Here is a 23,668-nt window from a genome sequence, read left to right on the forward strand (position 1 = left end):
AAGCTTTTATCTTTGTAAAGTCTAATATTTTTTTTAATGATAAAAATGCAATTTGAAATGAATAAGAACTGCAGCTGAAATCTTGGGTCAGTGTTCCTGAATTAGCATTTTAAACCTTGGCTTGGCCTGCAACCCATTTCAAAGCATTTAATGTACTTACATCTGTGATTGGGGCAGAAAGTAAGGACTATCTCAACCTATCTCAGTTCTCTTATTTTTGTACATCTTAGAGACTATATCTCTTCTCCAACTCATCCACTCCAATTTTGAAGTATGGGCCTTTCTATATCTAAAACTGATTATGTTCCGAGATGAGGAACAAATTTAAAAAAAGGGTTAGATTCTTTTTCCCTCCTTCTCTTTTAAGTCTCTTTGTGCACCATTTATAAAACTCCTTTGGGCTTTTTGAAGTTATTAAGGAGTTTCAGTTTCTTATAAGTTGAAGAAAAGGACTTAATTAGGACTTAATTAAGACTTGATAAAGTTTGCATAAGTGAGAAAGTGTGGATTTCTGAACAGAGTTCACAAGTCAAATGAATGGAGCATGAGTCCTAGCAACTCTGAGTGATTTACCACTTTTAAATGTTTTTAAATGTTTAACAACAAGAAAACAATAGAAAACCAAAATAAAAATAAAAATAGCAAAGTTGTATACAGAAGGTCATACTTGCCATTAAAGTGTTATATAGCTGTGTTTGAAAAACTGTAGCTAAAGTTAAGGACTAATCTCTGAAGCGGATTTTAATTTACTGCAGATGACAGGCAAGCTATATGTAATGAAAATCTAATTAAATATGTTAGAGAATTGTTATAACCTTGCCCTATATTGAAAATACCTTTCATCTAGTTTCTTGTGATTTAATAATACTTTGGAAGACTTGCAGATATTGATAAAGCTAAGGCATTTCTAAACACTAAAGTGTAATAAATTTAGGGGAATGAAGTCTGTTATGATAGGTAGTTGTCTTAGGCTGAGCATAGATTCACTGGCTGAGAGCTATGTAACTGGTGAATTACATGTCTTTGAGTGATGCTTTAGTCCGCAGTGTGTGACAATCCTGAGATGAGAGAAAGATGAATGTAATGCATGCTTTGCCTCAATTTCTTTCAGATACTGGCCAGAAGAAGACTATAGACAAGAAAGATGGGAGACGTATGTCTTTTCAAAAGCCAAAAGGGACTATAGAGTATATCGTAAGTTGCTGCTCGGATACATAATTTTCAAGATACATTGAAAATGTGTTAATGGGATTGATAAGTACTATTCTGAATCTTTTCAAACATGATATGGTGCAATACTGTTAAACTTTCCACTCTTCCTGTGGATGTTAAATACTAATAGTAGGTCACTGGTTTTAAATATATGCCTTATTGTACTTTTAGAAGACATCAATAAATCCCTTATTGCATCTAATGCTTTTAATATTGTTAATAATTCACTGAATGTAGATTGGTATAATTTTGTCTCATTTTTACCAGTGTGGTACACAAATATTTTTGTTGTCTTATTTTGTTCTCTTAAGTTTCATTGACTTATTAGTACGTCAGGAACCAGTTCTGTTTTTTTAATCATCAATAGCTGAATGCCGAGTCTGTATGTTCTTCAAATGACCCTAAAGCAGAAATATAGTCAGTCTTTTAAATTTCTGGTTACTAAGGGAAACAGAAGTCTGAATGAGGAAATATTTTATTATAATACTTTATTATATAATACTAATATATTTATGGTTTCTAGATACATAATTTTCAAATTGTGCCACTATAAATTAGTTGAGTTCATTTTTAAGTAGAAATGAAGCAATAAAAAGCTGGCTATTAGAGTTCTATTTCTATGTATGTACTGTGAGTAGTTTTGTGACAGTTTAAACAGAACTGTCTTACACTAAAGTTATATTGCTCTTTTTCTTTTCATTGCTGAATTTCAGAGATACTAATGAGTATATAACCATAAAATGTAATTAGGAAGTGAATTGGTTCCTTCACTTTAAATGAATTACTTGTATAAACAATCTGATACAGAGTGGGTATCAGCTATCACGTTCTAACAAAATTGCTTTGAATGACTTGTATTAAAAATACAAGCAGAACTTTTGTGTCAATTTTACTGTGTAAGTCTATATAATATGTGTATTAGTAAAGTTATAATCGGATAATAAGCTTGTTCATGAAGTTGTTATACACTCAGATTTTAATTTATTACAGTAGAGGAAAAATATAGCCACACTTTCCATTAATCAAAATTCTTTCAGTGACTTTGGAAATGTTCAGTTGATACAAATATTAAATATTTAATTTGCACCATTGCACCAACTGTAAGAAAATTTACAGTTTTCAGACTGCATACTACAAAATGGTCTCTAATAACTTGTGCAAACAATTGAAAATTATGTTACTACTGCCAGCTTCCTTAGCCTTAAAGTGCTTGTATCAGGGTATTAAAGAGACTGGAAATATTTAATTTAGTTTTTCTATTTGTATCTCAAAATAACTAATAACTTGTCATTATTACATAGTGTATTAGTACTTCAATTTGCTTATTGTTTGTTACACATGTGTAACCTAATTCAGGGCTTTTCAACCTTTTTACCGATTGTACCACTTTTAGGATATGGCAATATTTGAGTACCACCTAGCAAGATGTCAAAAACTTGATGTCAAAAAAAAAAACCCACCCTGTTCAAAGTTGCAATTGCACTGAAATGACTTATGACCATTTTTCACACTTATGACCATTGCAGCATGCCCAGGGTCATGTGATTTATATTTGGATGCTTGGCAACTGATTCATATTTATAATGGTCACTGTGTTCCAGGGTCATGTGATCCCCTTCTGCAACCTTTTGACAAGCAAAGTCAATGGCAGAGCTGCTGGTGACCAAGTGCTAAGGCGGGACTTCCTTTCTTCCCTCCCTTCCCTGCCTCCCCTTTTCTCATTCCCATCTCCTTCTGAAGGAAGAATTTGAACCCCCCCCCATATTTTCCCTCTTCCATATATTGATCAAACAAGGAAAGGCCTCCAGAGACAGAAAAGACAAGCTGCTGAGTGAACTAGTTTAAAAAGGCACATTCCCCTTTAAGAATTAGCTACTGGCTAGAAAGGAAAGTAAGGAGCGCAGCTGGCACTTAAGGAAGAAAAAAAAATGTAAGTACTGGCTGCCGGCTAAGGCAACCTCCCCAAATGGCTCCATTCATAAGTAAAGGAATGCTACAGGCAAAATCCATTCAGGAGAAAAATACTTCAAAATCCCTTGCAACAAAACTTACAGCTAACAACAGCGGAGCAATAGAAGCTAACACGAGACATCAGCCATCAGCCAAATAGAAATTGCCAAACACTCCTTAAGAAAACAAAGCCCTCATTGCACAAATCCCAGAACTTCAAAGTCACAAAAGCACAGGAAAATTGTTCTACTCTCCATCTCCTTCCCTCCTCCATGCCTCACCTCCAGCCATTGCTGCCTTTTTTCATTCCTCTTGGAGGGTGACCCCTCCCCTGCTGCATTTCTTGCCTGTTTGCTGCTGCCAGCACAGGTGGCTGCCATAGCAGTTGTAGAACAGCTCACGGCCAGCCTGCTTGATCTTCCCCCTCTGGTGCAGCTGACTCTGCCTCTTCCCAAGGCTGCTGCTTTTTCTCTCTCTCCCTCTCCTGCCCAAACTGCCTCCTTTTATAGGCTCTCCTGTCTCGGCACTCTCTCCTGCTTTCTCATGGGGGAGGGTGAGCCAGAAGTGAGCCTGGGGACTTTACAGCTCCAGAGGACTCTCTCACTGTAAGTCCTTGCCTGTGCTGGGTCTTTCCCTCCCCCACTACACTTGGCTAAGCAGGGCTGTGTACCACCTGACACTCATTAATGTACCACAAGTGGTATGCGCACCACCGGTTGAAAAGCCCTGACCTAATTTGTTTGGGTTTTTATTTTATTTTATTTTATTCTCAATTCCCAATAATTCTCAAATCATTAACATAAATTTGGAAATATAAAAATATGTAAAGATTTCTTCCATGTATTTATTTCTTTTCATGAAAAAGCCTGTTAGCATATAAGATTAACTGCTTAGAAATCTCCCTGATACATAAATGCAATACTTGGAAATCTTACTTTTCTATTAAATTATATACAATATTTTCCATTGGAAAAAATTATTTGAAAATACTAGAAAAGAGGAAACAACTTTTTAGAAAAAATGCTGTAGATGGACACACTGTCATAATAATGTACCCCTCTAATCCTGAAAAATTGTGCCTTGTTCACTCTAAAAATTGAAATATATTTCCTGTGATAACCATTGTGATTAACTTGATGAACTGCTTTAAATGATTGCTAATTGCAATTATAATTGTTTATAAAAGACATATCAATATTCTGGTACTTAGAAATTTGAACGATAATCAGAATTTTAGTCTATTCTTTTTTATTTTTATTTTATCCTTGTACCAATATTGCTGTTTTCAGGGTGTATATATGCAAAATGGTCTATAATTCATTTTGCAGGAGATTTAAATAATGTCCCTTTATGGGTATATAATTCTATTTGAAGCAAGCTGTTACATTAATTTCTACAGCCAGGACCATCTACATATTAAGCCTCAATTTTGCTCAAGTTCAGTTTAAACTTTAAATTTGTTTTATTTTTCTACTCAAAATTAAGTTTAGATACAGATTTGTACCTTACTTGGTACAAATGAGCAGGATTAATAGAGCTGGGTACCATCCCGATGATCTTTGCCAATGGTGTCAAGTATATTGTGAATAGGCATTCTGTTGCCCTTTCACAAGTTATATTGTTCTCATATTCCTATACATTATATTCAAGCTGATAGAGGTAAAGGACAAGATATCTGGAGGATATTGGAATTCTGCAGAATACAATGGCACGGCCTCCATGAGGTCCAGAATAATTTCATAGGTTCACTTCTTGGAAACAATCCTAATTTTAGGAGGTGAACTACCATTTTTCTGCATCTTCAACCATACAGTTGGTCTAGCAATACACTATGTTTGATGGAAAAGATTGTATCTGAGTAGCCTAAGGTACCTCCTATGTCTGCTGTTTTGACTGCACATCTATCCACTGCTCCTGGCCCGTTCCTGCCTGCCACTGGTGTCCCTGTTGCACAGATGTCACTACTGTACCAGCGGGGCCCTTCTCCCATGCCAGTGCTGCTGGGGCTTTCTAGGCTTTCCATTCGTGCCATCCCCAGATGCAACAAAATGATCTGGCTAGAAAAGTCCTTCTTTCACATGGAAACAGTCAGGACAGTTTCTCACACTGGGCTTTTTTCACAAAAGAAGGCCCTGGGCATAGCATGAAAGCCCTGGATAGGGGAGGATAGATGATCCGGATGCACTTGCCTGAAAAAAGGCGGTGTGAAAGAAGGCCCTGCCCACTACAGTAGTGGCATTCATTATGGTTGGGGGTGGAGTGGGACAGATCAGGTAATGGAGGCACAGGAGACAATGGTTAGGTAGTCAGCAAAAAGGCAGTCATAAATGCCAGTGGGTTCAGATGGGCCGAAATTCTGTTCATGTGATTGCAGGACATTGCAACAGACAGAACTTTGAGGGCTGGTTTTCATTCAGTGCCACTGTAACTTAGAACAGTCTCTGAACAAATATGTGTTTAACGAGGACAGTCTATTTACTGTTTCCTGTTTCAATAACTAGGGTATCAGTTTAGAAAAGAGTTGAAAGCTAGCAATTAGTTTGCTGGAAAGTACAAAAAAACCATGTCTGTATCCATTATTTTTGATCCCTTTGGGTAAAGGGATAAAACTCTGGCAGATACTTTGCATGAAACCCGTAAAATAAGGATAGCCTTTATTTAAACTAGGCTTACTTTAGGGAAGTGGGAGAATAATTTTAGAGACAGACAGAAAGATGACTATTTTTGGATGATGATATACATGTTAGCAATATATTTCCTATCATGTAGGAATATTATTTTTCAGCCTGATAAATCTGTATCAATTATTTATTTGGCATTTAGGGTGCTCTAATTATTTTAAAATCATTACATACCCTGCAGTATTCTGTAAATGTGGTTTACAGAAGGTTTATGAAAGATAGCTATTTTAAAAAACACCAACTGGCCCCTTATTAGCTTAAAATATTCATTTTAAAATACAAAAATATAGACTACAGTTATTCCAAAGTAAAAGTTTTCATTCAGATAATATCAGTGCTTTAATGATATTGATAGGAAAAATATATGTTAGTAATAATTAAAGACTTTAAATTCCCTCTGGTTACGATGAGTACACTCTTGGACAGTAATATTAAGTCAGTTTTGCTGCTTATTTTTAATTAAAGAAGTTGTATGTTATAAGCACGATACTTTTTTTAAAAAAATACATGGATGTAAAATGCTTTGACCTCTTAGGCAACCAAAATCTAAAATTTGTAAACCACAGTTACTTTCTATTAGATGTAGTTTACAGACTTTCATTTGATATTTGTTATATTTTATATTTTGTCATTTCTCTCAGGTGAGTTATGTTCTTTTGTTGTTTTTCTGAATGAATTCTGTCATGCTTTGCGAACTGACCAAAATTTCTCAGGGGTTGTAACTGAAACAATAATTTCCGTTGTTTCAGATTGATGTCTGTTTTCAGGAAGCACCATGTTGGCCAATGTTCACATAATTCATTTTTAAAAGACTGGCTTGATTGGGGCTTAAAATAAGCAAAATGTTAGAGTCCCAATGAACCAGCAACAAATGCTTCAAAAGTTTTGATATCTATTTGGCAGGTAGTTGTTGTCTTTCAGTTTTTCCTTAGTGTATGCTGAATCCAATTAAAAATCTTTGATGCACATTAAAAATAATATATTAGTTAATTTTTTTATTGGAAATAAATCAGAAATAATTTTTAGAGTTTGGGACATGGAGTCACCAGATCAATTATTCATTAATTAAATTCTGTTTTAATGAACTGGTGTTGCTGTTTGAGGGTAAAGTTTTATTTTAATTTAAATTAGTCTCATTTTATAATGATTATTGTTTTGTCCTACTCCCTGCTTCTTTCTTTCTTTGGAAAACCAGGTAATCTCCATTTTGTGGTAATAATTTGTATGTCAAATCGGAAACATCAGCTTTTCATTCCCAGTGCAGCAGTTAAGAAAATAAAATTTGCCATGATTTGAGATAGCTGCATGCTGCTGATTAATTTTTAGTCTTATTTTTTAAAACATTCTATTAGAATTGATTCTTAAGTAAGTCAAACACTTTTAAATTGTTGGAAATCAAATTGTAGGCATCTCAAATATTTGGTTAGTTGGTCTTTTTATCTTTGGAATTTATTCAATCCAGATTATTCAGAGCAACTGAATTATTGTTTTTCTCTATTTCAATCTACTAATAAGATGTAGGCCTGTACATTTTTATTGGCTGCTATTTTCTTTTAAAAATACACAATATAGTAATATGCTAGACTTTCAAGAAAGTAAGGAAGACTTGATCACGTATCACTTAATTGCATTTATGTTCTCTAAACAGGTGGAATCAAGAGATTCTTTGAATACTGTGGCCTTGAAGTTTGATACTACTCCTAATGAATTGGTGCAGTTAAACAAGCTGTTTTCCAGAGCAGTTGTTCCTGGACAGGTATTGTCTATTACATAAGATAGGTACAGTAAAAATAGGTGAAGAGTAATTAATGGTTTATTGAACATTATATGTTCAATATATATCCTTCCTTTGATGAGGACTAACATTATAACATTAGTGGATCAAGAAGAAGGGGCAAACAAAGACCTCGCTGGCTTGATACCATCAAAACTGATACAAAGATCAATATCCAACAACTGAAAGAAGCTGTGCTCGTTGGGATAACTTGGAAAGCATTTGCCTATAAGGTCTCCAAGGATTGGATATGACTGAATGGTTAAAACTAGCTAATTAATCTTGTGACATGGAAGAGAATTGTAAAATATTGGGGAATAATACAGTGGAACCCTTGACATGAATAAATTGTCATCAAACCTTAAAATTGGTTTGGGTACAGAATATGGCAGAGTAGGTCTGGTTTAAAGCTGCAACTCCAGTTCCATTTTGAAAGTTTAAACAGAAAATCATGGTTCTAGCAGGTTACCCTAAGTAACAGAACATTTCTTCAATTCAAAAATAAGGGCATATATTTAACTTTAACATTTTTCAAAGTTTATTAGAAAAAATATTTCTATAAAAATCCTGTAAAAGGTAAATAAAGTCTTTGTTGCAGTAAACATAACACGAATGAAATTCATATCACATATAAATGTGGATATGAAATCCTAAACAAACTCTAAAATGCTAATTGAAGATAAACCGAGTAAACATGTATTATCCACAAGGCATTTCATTTAATATCAGATAATGTATAATAATTTCTGTACCTTTTCTAAGTGCTGACTGATTTATGCAAAACCAAATCACAATATTAAAAAGTTTGCAATTTTCTGTAAGACATTTTTGCAGACACTTCTTTTTGAGCCTTGTGCAAATAATGTTTTACTCTTTAAATTAAAATCTAAATCTGTTAAATCACTTAATCAAAATGTGTTTTTATAGGTTTTATATGTTCCTGATCCAGAGTACCTTTCCAGTGTGGAGAGTTCTCCTTCACTTAGTCCTGAAAGTCCTTTATCACCTACCTCTTCAGAAGCTGAGGCTGAGAAGACAGCTGTAAGTGTGTGTGTGTGTGTGTGCGCCCCCACACACATCTGGAATATTTTTTCCCCAAGGGTGCATTCCTGAAGAGTAGCCAAATTGTAGTATGCAGGCCTCATTGGTCTGATCAGAGCTGAGGCATATTGATATAAAAATCTATTTCAGTTATCAAATAGTTTGAAAGGGTTGATGTGGATGTTGATGTTAGCTGCGTTGATACCTTAAATCAGACATGTCAAACACAAGCCTGGGGGCCGGATGCGGCCCGCGAAGTGGTTTCATGTGGCCCGCGAAGCCATCCTGGAAACAGTGAGGGAAAGGCCCTTGCTGCCTTGGCCCTGGCCCAGGCCAGCTGGAGCCAATGTACAATTTTGTGGTGGCCATCTTGGCACTTGCTCCAGTGGACCATGCCTTGGCACTTGCCCTGGTTCCACCCCCTTCTTCCAGAGACCCTCAGATCTGTCCCACTCCTGCCCAGGCCCCCATAGGCACCCTTGACGTGAATGATGTAGAACTGGCCACACCCACCCAGTAGGCCATACCCACTCCATCCACACCCACCCAGTAGGCTGCACCCACTTTGGCCACACCCAGCCGGCCCCTCCAGGGGAACCGCAATGCTGATGCGACCCTCAGTGAAATTGAGTTTGACACCCCTGCCTTAAACTGTTGATGTCTTAAATATTAAATAAAATTATAATGCATTTTTTATATTGCTTTGTGCATTAAGTTGTGATCTTTCATATACCAACTTGTGATTTAATATTGTCTCTAGAATTCATTTCTATCACATACGGTTATAGTTGTTTTACATGACTCATTTTTATCATTTACTTACTTTTGAACTTCTCTGTTATAGTACATAGGTTTGGCAAGGATAAACCTACATTTGTAAAACACATCCAATTTTTGGTTCCATCACTGAGGTTTTTGTTTCTGTAGGATTCAGATGGGACACAAAAGAAAGAAACAACATCCATACCAGCATATCCATGTGTTCGGTCTACAAGAGTTGTATCATCCACATCAGAAGAAGAGGAAGCTTTCACAGAAAAATTTCTCAAGATCAATTGTAAATACATTACTAGTAATAAGGTAAGAATGATATGTTTCTTACATAAAATAATGTGTGGCCTAAATTAATTGAGAATTTTCCTTTTATTGGGATAGAAGAATTTTGGTAATTATTTTATATTAGCTAAAACAGAAGTTAACCGTACAAGTTTATCAAAGCTATACGTAACCATGCCACATTCATCCACTTTGTCACAGTAATGATGGCAATATCTAATGAAAAAAACAGCAGCTAAGTTGAAAGATGCAACAGAAGATACACATAGATTGTTATTGATTATATGAACCATAGAGTTCTGTCATCATTTTATAAATAGCATATTTTTAAATGATTCTTGATATATGCTTCAAAAATCTTAATATTTAGACTATCTTTTCTGTTCTCAGACAATAGGAAAGGATATACTTGTGCTATCTTACAAATGTTAGATAATTCTTAGCCAGTTATAATATAGAAACATTAATTCACTTCAGGCAATGAAATTTAATAGATACTGCCCATTTTTCCATTTAAAATTACCGTGTTTATTGGAGAAGATGATATTCTCTGAATTTAAGATGATCTCCCCAAAAGGAACACAAAACACAAAACAAAAATTCCACTAGACAGGAAGTCCTTATAGTGTTTAGCTTTCCCTCCTTGTCAATTTATTATTAGCAATTCCAGAAGAATCTAATGTCTTCCTTAGGAAATGTGTGCATATGTTTTATTGTGTCCTCTGTGTGTGTAACTTGCAGAAATCACATTCCCCTCAAAAAAATGGAGCAGGGGCATTGTTAGGATAAGAAAAAAAAAGTATTGAATAAACTCTTAACTGCCTCTTAAAAAGATACCCCAGTTAATTAATTAATTTTCCATCTGCATTCATTCAAACTTTCTGATCACATACGAAAAACTCTTGCGGAGAACTGCTCAAAATTACATTCACATTCATTTTCCTCCTTCCAGCAAGGAAAGGCAATAAAGAAAAGAAACATGATAGAAACTAGGTAGTGAAAATGCTGCTATTCTTGAGAATATTTTTTTTTTACCAACATGAAAAGCTGCTGCTGCTGCTTAAAAGAGGAATGATTAAGTGGCTGAAATGCCTGGGTTTTTCCTTCCCTCTCTAGTTTTCTTATTTCATCTTGCCTATATCAACTTTTGCTTCCTCCTCTTTCGTCCTTTCCTTCCTTTGACCTAAGGACTCAGCAACATGCAAAATATTTTTCTCTCTAGATTTTCCTCATGATAGTAAAAGCAAAAAGTAAAAGCATATATCAATTGTCCAATCTGTTCTAGATATAACTCAGTCCATATCCTGCCTTTGTACTCTTTTTCCTTCCTCTGACATTTTCTATGGTGAATTGAATAAAAGTCAAAAGAGTTTTAACATAACTGTCTAAAAACATAACTGTCTAAAATAAATACTTTTGCATATCTGCAAGCCTAAAGGAGAAAAACCAAATTGATCTTACAAGCAAAAGCTTTTGTATACTTCAAATGGGAATTGGTTTGATTTATTTTTTTACTTGATTCTTAATCTCATTATATACTCATGTACTTAGCTTGCAAGAAATATTTCTTTCTTTCTGGGTTGTTACATAGGCTTCAGTCTAATTAGTTAATGTGTATGAGTGTGTGTGTGTGTGTGTGTGTGTGTGTGTGTGTGTGAGAGAGAGAGAGAGAGAGAGAGAGAGAGAGAGAGAGAGAGAGAGAGAGATTTTTTCCCAATTTATATTATGTATTATTTGTTAAATCTACCTTTACTGCCATATACATAGTATATATATCAAACAGTATATATAACATATCCTTCTGCTTCTTCAGAGCTATATAACCCTTTCAAATGCAAGCAATCTTTCCTTTATAGGGACAGAATCTTGAAAAAATAGTTGTTTATATAATGATAAAGTTTTCAGTAAAATTAACCACAATTTCATATGTAACTTGATACCATTTGTTGCATGATGTATATTAGAAAATTACTGTTTTTTTAAAAAAATATATTTTATATTATATGGAAACTGCTGAAATGTTAAGTTGATGCTAAGATTCATTAAAGAGATTATTCATTTAAAGTAAATACAAAATTATCTTACAGTACCATCTTACAATATATTTTTTATTATGGCTAAAACTTCCTTTTTTCATTGCAATAACTTCTATATATTGGTATAAAATTAACTAGACAAAATTGTTTTTCCTTAAATACTATATTTTCCAGGAATTTACAATTTTTCAGTGGTTTATAAGAAAGCTGAATGTATTTGTTAAACTTTAACAGAAGTACTCAAAATTCATTAACTAATTAAGTGATTAGGTCACTTCTAAATATAATTTGAAAAGATTTGGTTTATTTTAGCAAGAAATTTGATTGCTTTTCTCTTTATCTTAGGGAACTGTCACCGGTGTGCTCCTAGTAACACCAAACAATATAATGTTTGATCCATATAAAACGGATCCATTGGTTCAACAGAATGGCTGTGAAGAGTATGGCATCATGTGTCCAATGGAAGAAGTGATGTCAGCTGCTATGTATAAAGATGCAGATGGCAAAATGCAGGATTCATTACCCATGTAAGATAGATTAGTGTATGTATGTGTACACATTCCTATCTCTCTGTGTGGAAGTCAAATGAAAGAAATTAGTTACAGTAATCATCAAATCACCCTATGTTGTTTTTCTGAGACAAAAAACTCTCCACCCTACTGCTTTTATGGACTTTGGGAACAAAGAGGTTTGGAATCACTAAATTTTTGAGAGCTACACCATAGCTTTTAAAGTTAGCACAGTTTTGCTTTCTACCCAGAAGCATTAAAAACCAATATTTATAAGGGGATTACTAGTCATTGAATCTAAATGATTATTTTATTATTTTATAGCTTTTAGAAAGCTACTTTAGACATGTTTTCTGATTTGACATGTTACCAGATTCTTATGTTATCTACCATAATAACAGTATAATCTACAATTATACTGTTATATTTGTTTGATTTGTTGGTATTTCATAGAAAGCTAGGCTTGTTAATAATACAGGAGCGTAAATATTGATATTCTGACCATTCTTATTATCTTGTTCCCTTATTTCGTTTTTGCTTGCTGTGAGCTCTAAGGGCAGGAAGATATTTTATATGCTACTTGGATTTTTAGATATCTTTCACTTAGATCCTCCTTTGGAGAAAAAATCTTAATTTTAATTGCATTCTTTTTAACTGGCTTTCTTTGATAAACTTGGGGTTGAATTTTGTTTCCTGAACAATATTTAAGATTAATTTATTTCAACTTCGTACTTAAAAGTTCTTGGGCTACCCATCCTGTAGGCATTTTAACATTTAATATTTTAGTATCATATGTGATAATATGACTTAGTTATCATAAAGTTATTTGTTTATTTGGATTTTCCGTCCAGTAGGTCAGCTAAAGAGATTTTGTTTGCTGATACTTCTGCAATTTCCTTTTTATTTCTTATACCTCATTTGATCCTAAGATTTCATGCTTTTATTATTGATATTGTAATTCTTAGATCTGGTTTTAAAATAATTTTAAATTTGGGAAATAGGTTTAGTGACAAAGAAGATTTCCTGGGTAAGTTTAAATGTTTAGTGTGGTAATTGGCTGTATTGTGTTCTGTAAAAGTATTTCAGTCACTTAAATTTTTTTTCCCTATCATCATATTGAGTCACTGATGCATAATAACTACAGGTAGTCCTTGACTTACAACCACAATTAAGCCCAAAATTAATGTTGCTAAGTGAGGCAGTTGTTAAGTGAGTTTTGACCATTTTACAACCTCTCATGCTAGTTTTTAAGTGAATTGCTGGAGATGTTAAATTAGTAACTTGGTTATTAAGTGAATTTGTCTTCATCATTGATGCCCTAAATATGAGTCAATAGCCAAGCGGATAAATTTTAATCACATGACCATGGGGATGCTGCAGTGGTCATAACTAACTTTTTCAGTGCCCTTGTAACTTTGAACAGCCACTATCCTTGTCCTTCTTATTATCTTGTTATCTTCTTTAGTCCCGTCCCCCCCGTTGGTATTATTATTATAATGATGATGGTTTTTCTGTTGCTTTGCATATACACTGAGAGCTTCTGCACCGGAGATGAATTCCTTGTCTATCTAATATAATTTGGCCAAATAAAACATTCATTTATTCATTCACTCACTCACTCACTCACTCCCTGCACTGTATAGTATGGAAAATGTATTTTATATCACTTGTCAGTCAAAGACCGCTGTGACTGGCCAGTGTATTATAGTCCTGTCATTAAGGACTGTAATTTTGTCATTATCATTGGGCTGAAGAAATGCATTCTGCCCAACCATGTAGTTTTTCACTTAGAGGTGACGAAGAGGCTTCCTGTGATGTTTGTGCATGCTTTGCATTTGGAGACTTACAATGGATAACGGTACACTTGACACTGGTTGTGATAGGGTCATTGTGCATACAAAACCAGTAACAATAAAAGGTTCATCTTGTCTTTGAAAATTAGTTGAGTCTAATCAGGTAAGTAAAGCTAATAAGGTTATAGAGTTCCATGCTAGACCTTTTGTTGAATGATTTATTTTATATATTTATATTCTATTATGAAGTTGGGCAGTTTATAAATATGTGTCATAAATAACTTCTGTAGATACATAAAATGTGACTGTGTCCTAGATCTCTCTTTGATCGTATTTTGATGGTACAACTAGTAGTGTAGTCTGTCCAAATGTATATGATGTTTTCCCTTTTTTATTTTCTACTCTTTTTAAAATGTAAGTCACCAGAGTTGTTCTAATCTTGGACAGCCTTTAAATTTAATAAATAATATCTATCACATTTTGTAATTTAACAACATTTTTCCATTAACGATGTTGCAGAAATAACTTACGATTAATGAAATTGTGATACGGAGTAATAATAGTAAGAGACAGATATATTTGGGTCCGTTTTTGAAAGCCAGACTTTTTGTTGCATTAATATGCAACAAGGATTTGTGACCAGCTTTATAAATCACTTTTAATAAAATATTGGTTGTTTTGAATTTGTGACACAATTATTATCAATGATATAGATAGAACTTTGCTTTACTGATTAGCATGAAATTCTCCATGGAAATTCTTCTCCGTGGAATTGCCCCAAATAAGGATTTCTTTAAAGGCTGTAAATACAAAAATAAAAATTGGAAAATTGTTTTTTTTTTTTTCACACAACCTGCAGAAGTTAAATTACCTATAGGTACTGCAACAAGAATGAAGAATTCTGTCCCTCATAAGGTAGCTCAATGAGTTACTTATGTTTGAATATAAGACTATTCTATACAGAATCCCTTCCTGAGTTACAAGTGGGTTAGAAATTAAGCTTTCTCCCTTGTACCCCACACATTATGGAATACAGTGCCCATAGACATGTTTCTGGCTCTCTCTTTTCTAACATTCAATATTTTAAAAACTATCCTTTTTTAAATAGGCTTTTGGTATCTAGCTATGTTAAGTGCCATCCTGTTTATTTGTACACATGTTTTTAAGTGTTCATTAAACACAACTGAGATATCTCTTTATATTATTGTACACCACTCAGGCTTCTAAGATTGATTATTATAGACACTTTTGCAATAAATAAATCTTGTCCTCTGCTAATGAGGTAGGAGGTGGGGAGCTGTTCTCTATAGAGATAACGTTGAATAACTGCTTTATGAATAGTTATCAAACCGGTTCTATTAAAGTGATCCCAGTTTTTAAAAAAAGTTATGTGCATTTTGTTTTCTCAGGTTATAACACAGAGGTCTTCTTTACTTTTTAGTGATGTAGGTCAGTTATCTGTAAAAGATCTCTGCCACTTCAAGAAAATTACCAGAAGTAATACTGATGAAATGGAATTAAGAATGCGAGATACAGGAAATGATAGTGCCAGTACTGCTCCAAGGAGCACAGAAGAATCTCTCTCAGAAGATGTTTTCACTGAGTCAGAACTGTCTCCTATACGGGAAGAGCTTCTTGATGATCTTCGACAAGACAAATCTTCTGGAGCTTCATCTGAATCGGTCCAAACAGTAAACCACGCTGTTGGAGAATATATAAAGGATATTTCAGACTCTGCTAATATTGGGGATGTAAACTCCAGTGGAGAACAGCCTTTGAATAATGACAGTGCTTCTGTTAATGAAGCTGTGGACTCTAAAGCAGCGGACAAAGCAATAAAAGGAGTTCAGAATATTGAAACATGTCAGGAACCTATAGAAGGAAACATACCAGAGAATGAGCAGCATTTGGATTCTGAAAAAACTGATTCCCAAAAAGAGGCCACAAATGAAGAGGAAACTGTGAAACTACCAACTCAAGATTCTGAGACAGATACTGAGATGCTGCGGAAGCTTTGGAAGAGCCATACTATGCAACAAGCCAAGCAGCAACGGGATAATATCCACCGTGAAGTGCACAAAGAAATGAAACACAAAATGGCAACAATAGATGGAACTATAGAAGGTAAGAATTTAAAATTAATGTAGCATAACCATAAAATTTCTCAATAATTCTTAATTATTCTTAGGGTATATAGTGAACACAGGTTGGGAAAAAATATTGTTATATTTTAATCAAAATGCATCATGGGATAGTGTATTATTTCTGAAGATTTCTGTGAGAAAGCAAAAGATAGCACAAATGTTACTTTTAGCAACATTTTTCTACAACTGCATTGTGAAAGATCTTGTCACTTGTAATAATCCACAAGAATCATCATCATCATCATCATCAAATTCAGGATCCAATCTGAGTTGGTCCCACTGACCAATCTAGCTTGGATCCCGCAAACATTATTCTAGGACATGTATATTTGCCTTCATTCGTGATTATTAATTTAATTTGTTTGGCTACCCATCTCATCTAAATGATTCTGGCTGGCTATCAACTGATATAAACCAGGAGTCCCCAATCCCCGGTCCATGGACCGGTACTGGGCCGCAGCATGTCCACACAAACAAGCAAAGCCTTATCCATGGGATTCAGGCAGCACACAAAACCATGCACTCTCTGGTCCATGGAAAAACCTTTCTCCACAGAACTGGATGGTTTTTTGATGCCATCTATTCACTGTTTCTGTTACCTTCCTTGCTATGTCCCTTACCTGACATTCCATCATTCATTTGCATCATATTTACAAAGTATGTTAGTTTCTGCTTGCTAATCCTTGCCTATTATTTTTCCAGAACTTATTGGTGGTTCTTGCAGCCCATGGTATTTTTAGTAAGCTATGTCTATATCTATAATTCAAAACATTTCCCTTCTATGTCTTGGTCATTTTCAATGCCTATTTTTCGAACTATTTTCTCATTATTAGTGGCAAATCATAGCTTTAACTATTTGGTATCTATTGTCAGAAACATGTTTATTTTTGAACTATGTAAATATGAATTAAAAGAGTCTAAATTATTAGAGTAAATCAGAGGTAAATACAGGATGGGAATCATATTCATTCCGGTCTCATTGCCTTCCATATTTTGAACCACTTTGTTTTTCCAGACTTAATTTCTTAAAGTAGTTTGTTGTTTATGATAAAGGTTACTCAAAAGAATAATCATGTGTACTGGCATGCCTTCAGAGTTAATATACATACTATTTTACATAATTTTTAAAAAGGTTATGCTGGATAATTAAAGCAAACATATTTTAAATTCTCTTGTTCTCTCTATGAATCATGTTACATTTCTAGATCATGCAACACTTGTAATTGTTGACAAAGAGCTGCTAACACTTTAACTCCCTCTTGTTCTGTTAAAGAGTTTATGGATGTTTCATCTGGGCCTGGTATTTTTGACTTTTATTGTGTCCCATGTCTTACTTTGTAATGTGACTGTTTCTGAGTATACAGTATTGTCTCTACAATTTTTTTCTGTTTTTTAATGCCTATTTTAATAGTTTTTTTCATCTCCCTTAAGCAAATCTTATCTTCAGTAGCATTAGTTCTACTTTTAACCATACATTTCATATGGAACACTAAACAGTTTTGTATTATAATTCTGTCCCTACAGCGCTAAAACGGTTTTGTTTCTAAAAGTTACTTGTATCTCGGTGTTGATAGAATACGGTTGCAGCAAGTAATGATATCTACAGCAATATGTTTCCTGCATTGTATTAGTTGTTAGGACTTTTTAAATCTATATTTTGTATTTAAAGACATTCGTAACCATGAAGTGGCTTCATACTTTCGTATTAAGACTTAGCTCTTCCCCGTCTCCTGAAATTCCTTTCTTCCAGAACAAAAACACACAAACAGATTGAGCAGTTTGTGAGAGCCCATTTGGAAGTCTATAGGTGATTTTGAAGTTCAAGAGGATCATTCATTAGAAATGTTTCTTCTGCTGGCCAATTGTTACCCCCCCCCCCAAAAAAAAATAGGCAAAGGTCAAGAAACAAGCACAGCAGGAAAGTCCAGGAATAGTCTTCATTATTATTCACTATTTTCCAAAGCACCTGAAGGCAGGACAAGAAGCAATGGGTGGAAACTAATGAAGGAGAGAAGCAACCTAGAACTATGGAGAAACTCCTGACAGTGAGAACAATTAATCAGTGGAACAGCCTGCCTCCAGAAGCAGTAAATGCTCCAACACTGGAAGTTTTTAAGAAGAGACTGGACAGCCATTTGTCTGAAATGGTGTAGGGTTTCCTGCCTGAGCAGGGGGTTGGACTAGATAACCTCCAAGGTCCCTTCCAACTTTACTACTACTACTATTATTATTATTATTATTAATTTATGAGTAGAATAACAAACTCTTTTCATCAGAATTCTCTCTGCCCTGTTCTAAAATCAGGGTTGTGTTATTTTTAATTTTTTTCTCAGAGTCTGAATAATTTTTTGTGAAAGTCTTCCCTTAACAATGTCAGGTCTACATTCCTTTGTGCTGATTAATCTTGTCATAAATAAATCATACAACATTTGTTGTATGGTTATATATCATAAAAGTCAATGGAGAGACCTTTAGTCACAGTAGCTTATTTAATAGTAGTTATAGAGCAGGAATTCATTTGTTACATCATATGTTTTAATGCATAATCAAGCAACTGGGGGTTGAGCCATAGGAAGCATATCTGCCAATATAAGGTAATTTGTTTAATATGTTTAAGTGGATGCAGAATTCCTATGTTTAAATGTTTGCATCCACTTGTTTTCTTTTTTCCTCCTGAGGTTGGGGCTTGAGAGATAAAGTCAGTATTTTAAGACGTGCAAAATACTGGTTCTGTTACAGCTGTTCCAAAATAAGAAATTTGGACCTAATTTTAGGGATTTGTGGTTTTGTGAGTGTCTTAAGTCTCTGCAGTGGTTTGATGAATTCATTTCACCATTTACTTTCCAAATTTGAGATCTGAAACTTTGGGATTAGAGGAGATATAAAAAGGGAACTAGATGTTCACATGTAGCCTTCTTAACTGCAGATTGCCCACCCATGCTATAATAGCTAAACTTAATATTGAGCAGAGTAACAATATCTAATCAGTTTTTAAAGGTGTACTCAGATTTATCCAGTAATTAATTTAATATTTAATAATTAGTAAAGCAAAATTGCCAACTACAGTCTGCATTTTATCTCTTTATAAAAGGTTCTCTAATAAAAGAGAAGAGAAGACATCGATTATACAAGTTCTTGTGTCTCAAAGTAGGCAAGCCAATGCGAAAAACATTTGTGTCACAGGCAAGTGCATTGATGCAGCAATATGCACAAAGAGATAAGAAGCATGAATATTGGTTTGCTGTGCCATCAGAAAGGTAAGATGGATATTTTCTATGTATGTTTATTGTAGAGGAAGACTATCTTTCCATTTCTAAACTAAATTTAAATCTGTTTTCATATTGACATATTCATTCTACATCCTTTTGAATTTAAAGTTTTAACTATACAAGAAATATTATTTTATTTTATTTTTGCTAAATTGCTTATTTCTTGGTAGTTTCAGAATTTTTCTTAGTATACTCTCTCTGTGTTTATTGAAATTGGCCATTTGTTTTCTAGTGGACTAGATTCAAGTGAATGATTATGGCAGGCCTGTCTCCTTAACTTTATATAAGATACCCATTGCCTTATTGAAGTGTTCATCCAAACAATGGACCATTTATTATGAAAATGAGAGTTTGTGTTAATTTTTTTGTACTTTTTTCACAATAATAGTCATTTAAACTTTTGGGTATTGTATTCTTGTTATATGCTTTACAGGTAATCTCAAGGTCTCCACAGTCACATGATTGTGATTTGGGCATTTGGCAACTGGGTTATAGTTGTGACATTTGAAGTGTCTTATGTCAGGTGCTCATCTTTTGTGACCTTCTCTGATGGCTTCTCTCAAGCAGAGACAGTGGCGAAGCCAGCAAAGAAGGTCACAAATCACTCTGCTAAGTTCCCCATAGCTTTCCTGTGCTCATACCAAGCTGTGGCCTGGTAAACTTATTTTTATATATTTTAACCTGGCTGACCAAGTCATGCTGCCAAAGTTCTTTCTCAGAATTAGTTAAGTGATGGAAATTTGAGAAATTCATGGATAATAAGAGAATCAGGAATTTCCATAGGTCTGAATCTTTTCTGAAAGCAAAATGTCTAGAATTACTACTTTCTCTGTGATAACAATAGGAAGAATTACTATTTTTTTTTCTTGTTGTGTTTCTCAGAAGCATCTGCCTAGGTACTCTGGGAAAAACATGCCAGACTAGATGAGCAAACATCTGTCATGGCTAATTATAAATTCTTAATCTTTGATTTCTAGTATTATGTATTTGAGACAAACAGGTCTTTTCTGTTATGACATTTTCTTCTAAAGAAACCCCTTGATTATGGTGCCTAAATACTAAGCAAATCCTATCCATCTTAAGCTTGTTATCTAATCCTGCCAACTATATGTTCTATCCTGTTCTATTCACTTCTAATGAAACTAAGAAGCTCTTTTCAGATTTATAATCTGTTGAGGATACCATAATCAGTACTAGTTACATGCTAAGATACTGAAAATATTGTCCATCATAGTTTTATCTTACATTATAGAATAGGTTTTATATGAATATTCTTTCTCTAGATTTTCAAAGAAAAGCATGAGTAACTGACAGTGAAAAGATATAGTGAATTACTATTTAAAACAATATTTCTAAATTTGTGTAAATCTGAATGGGTATCAATTTATTTTTCATTTTCCCTTTCAAAGGACTGAACATCTGTATGCATTTTTTGTTCAGTGGAGTCCAGAAATATATACAGAAGATACAGGAGAATCAAATAGAGAGCCAGGATTTATTGTAGTAAAAAAAATTGAAACTCAGTCTGGTGAAGATTCAATTAATGAAACAGCTGTTAAGGAGTGGGAGGTAAGTAAATGCTAGTTATCAACTTTAGAAAACACAACATTTGTTTAAAATTCTTTAATTTCTACATGGAGAAGTTTCATCAACTAATATTGTTAAGTAAAAGTTGTAAACACATGTTTCGCTAATGACTGCATAGTTTAATTTTTCTTAGTATTGTATAATAGTCTGAGTATCTCAGTGTATAATGCTGTTTGCATTTTGTGACTGAAGCAAAGGTCAGGCAGCAGTTATATGTAAACAAATGTAACAAATAGTTTATTTATTTAAACATGAAACATGAAAATCCAAAAGGTTAGGGGTGATTTGAAATACTAACAAGAGCAGGAAGCATTTTGCTTACCAATCTTTCATTCTCTAGCAGCTTTTTTTCATGGATTACTGGGCAAAATTTCTTGGTTGTTAATACTGCATGTTTTCTTATCCATTTCCAGTAAAATCTCTCCATGTTTTTCTCCAATTGACAAAGATTATTTTAGACTTCCATTACATGCAATTATTAATTTGAAAAATCAGCATTATCCTAATATACATTATAAATAGGAGATTTTTGGCTTCAATTACTACTCTGAAAGCAATTGTTATATACATTAATATAGTACAAACAATATTGCAAATAAAAAATAGATATGGATATTAATTATTAAATATCAGAAGCCTGGGAAAGTCTCTATTTTCCACAATAATAATTCAAAATCTCTATATGCCTTCCTTAATTTGCATTCATATTTTAAACATACAACTTTATGTACTGTGTAGTACTGTGTGACTAGTTTATTGTTCATCTTTATTTCAAAGCCACTTTTCAAAAACAATATCACAACATTCAGAATAGTAAAAGTAGTTTATAATGATATGTTAAAACATAAACAATCAATCAATATTTCAACAGACATAATACAAAAATCACAAATTAAAGCAAAGATCCTAGATAATGTTGAATCAGATCACAAGGCATTAAGCTTGCAGCTAATGGTATCTAAATGAGATTGGTATTAGATAGTTACATTGTTTTTGCGAAATTGAGAAATCCTGGCTTTACCTATAAAATGTCCTTGATTGCTACTTGGATAGTTCAGGAACTAGAACAGTATTACAGGGAAAAAAGTGTAGGATTCCCCATGATTAATCAATAAATATAATTGCCTGTTTTCATATTCTTAAGATCTCAACAAAAGGTCACAAAAAATTACAACTGTATTTAGCAGAACTGAAGAGATGCCAAACAAACATGTCACTGCAGTAAACCACATAAGACCCAAGAACATGCACAAAATGCATGTATACCAATGTTCACTATCTGAAGCTGTATAGAGAAGGTATTCCAAAATATTGTAATCAAGTAGGCAAAATATTGTAATCAAGTGTACAAGAATGTAGTGAACACTAAATGTTCGGTAAATATAGATATGATTTCTTAGTTAAATTTTTATAACAACAATAGGAACTTAGAAATAAGTTTAAACAAAGAATTGGTGTATGTGGAAAGAATGACAAAAATGATGGGAACAACCAGACAATTAAAGACCTGCCCATTTTTCATGTGTATTGTACATGCCATATATATATGTAAAATGGGTAAATGGCAGAGATTTGATTATGACAGTCACAGCCACAATTTTGATATATCTTGTACAAATGTGTTGTTCCCGATGTTCCCATTAACTAGTCAAAAAATCATACAATAATCTAGAAGACACCACATTGTTATGTTTAGCTTGGGTATTTGTGTCTAAACCACCGTATATTGTCTTGTGACCTGAATATTCAGTTGTCAGGATGCTAAATTTTTAGAATGCATTTTGAAAATAGAACCTGTTTTATTTTAAAGACATCTTAAAGCTTAAAAAAATCAGAGGATGCATAGAGTGTATTTGTAAACTTAACAGCACATCAACAAAACCAATGTTGCACTAATCATTCTTTATTAGTTCCTTTTCTTTTACTCATGCTCTGAGATTTTCTTCTGTACTTGAAATTTAGCTGTTCATAGTTTTTTTTTATTTTTATTGAATTTGGTTTACATCACTGCTTTGTGTTCTTTTTTTTCTTCTAGCATAGAGTTCATGCCAATTCTTAATTAATTGTTTGCAGGAACAAGAGTCTTGACACCAATATTTCAACTATTGTTAAATTAGAGGCTTTATTTCAGAGTATATTCTTTTGGATTATTACATTTTTCTAGCTGGTTAACAATTGGACTGGAGCACTGGCCTGATCCATTAATTACAAATTTCCTATTCTTAGTGGCTTCAGTTTGATGCATTTGTGGTTGTTTATTTCTAATGAATAGGTATAAGTTGTTTTCAGGATCAGCGAATGAAAGGCTTAATTTTCTTTCTGAGCCTTGGTAACATCATTTATTAACCTCTCCCAATATTTTTAGAAACTTCAGAAAAACTTCTTAACAATGCTGTGCTATGGTGAATTGACCCCGGTTGGTATTAGATAGGCTGGAAAGAAAAAGTGGTTCTTTTCATTCTTAATAATATTTAAGGCAATATAACTAGGACAAAAAGCTCTTTTTAACTCAACACTAAGTGCTAAAAGAATAAGGGAGGTATCTTTGTGAATGAGGATCAAGTATCCCTTTTGTTTTCTCTATCAAGCTGTTCTCAGAAAAAGTAACTCAGAGGT

At 33.7% G+C, this 23,668-nt stretch overlaps 1 protein-coding gene across 5 annotated transcripts in view; it reads left to right on the forward strand.

Moving 5' to 3' along the window:
- Window positions 1–23,668, forward strand: part of OXR1 (oxidation resistance 1) — a 217,036-nt gene that overhangs the window by 161,724 nt on the left and 31,644 nt on the right. For all 5 annotated transcript variants that reach the window (XM_039328780.1, XM_039328778.1, XM_039328779.1 and 2 more), the window contains 8 exons: window positions 1,112–1,194; window positions 7,492–7,599; window positions 8,545–8,658; window positions 9,586–9,738; window positions 12,096–12,277; window positions 15,494–16,176; window positions 19,288–19,453; window positions 20,875–21,034. In XM_039328780.1, coding sequence (XP_039184714.1) covers window positions 1,112–1,194; window positions 7,492–7,599; window positions 8,545–8,658; window positions 9,586–9,738; window positions 12,096–12,277; window positions 15,494–16,176; window positions 19,288–19,453; window positions 20,875–21,034 — 1,649 coding nt within the window. The remainder of the gene's footprint in view (window positions 1–1,111; window positions 1,195–7,491; window positions 7,600–8,544; window positions 8,659–9,585; window positions 9,739–12,095; window positions 12,278–15,493; window positions 16,177–19,287; window positions 19,454–20,874; window positions 21,035–23,668) is intronic.

Source organism: Crotalus tigris, unplaced genomic scaffold (assembly GCF_016545835.1).
Source record: "Crotalus tigris isolate CLP2741 ecotype Arizona unplaced genomic scaffold, ASM1654583v1 scf7180000024384.25900115:4084858, whole genome shotgun sequence".
Taxonomy (NCBI): domain Eukaryota; kingdom Metazoa; phylum Chordata; class Lepidosauria; order Squamata; family Viperidae; genus Crotalus; species Crotalus tigris.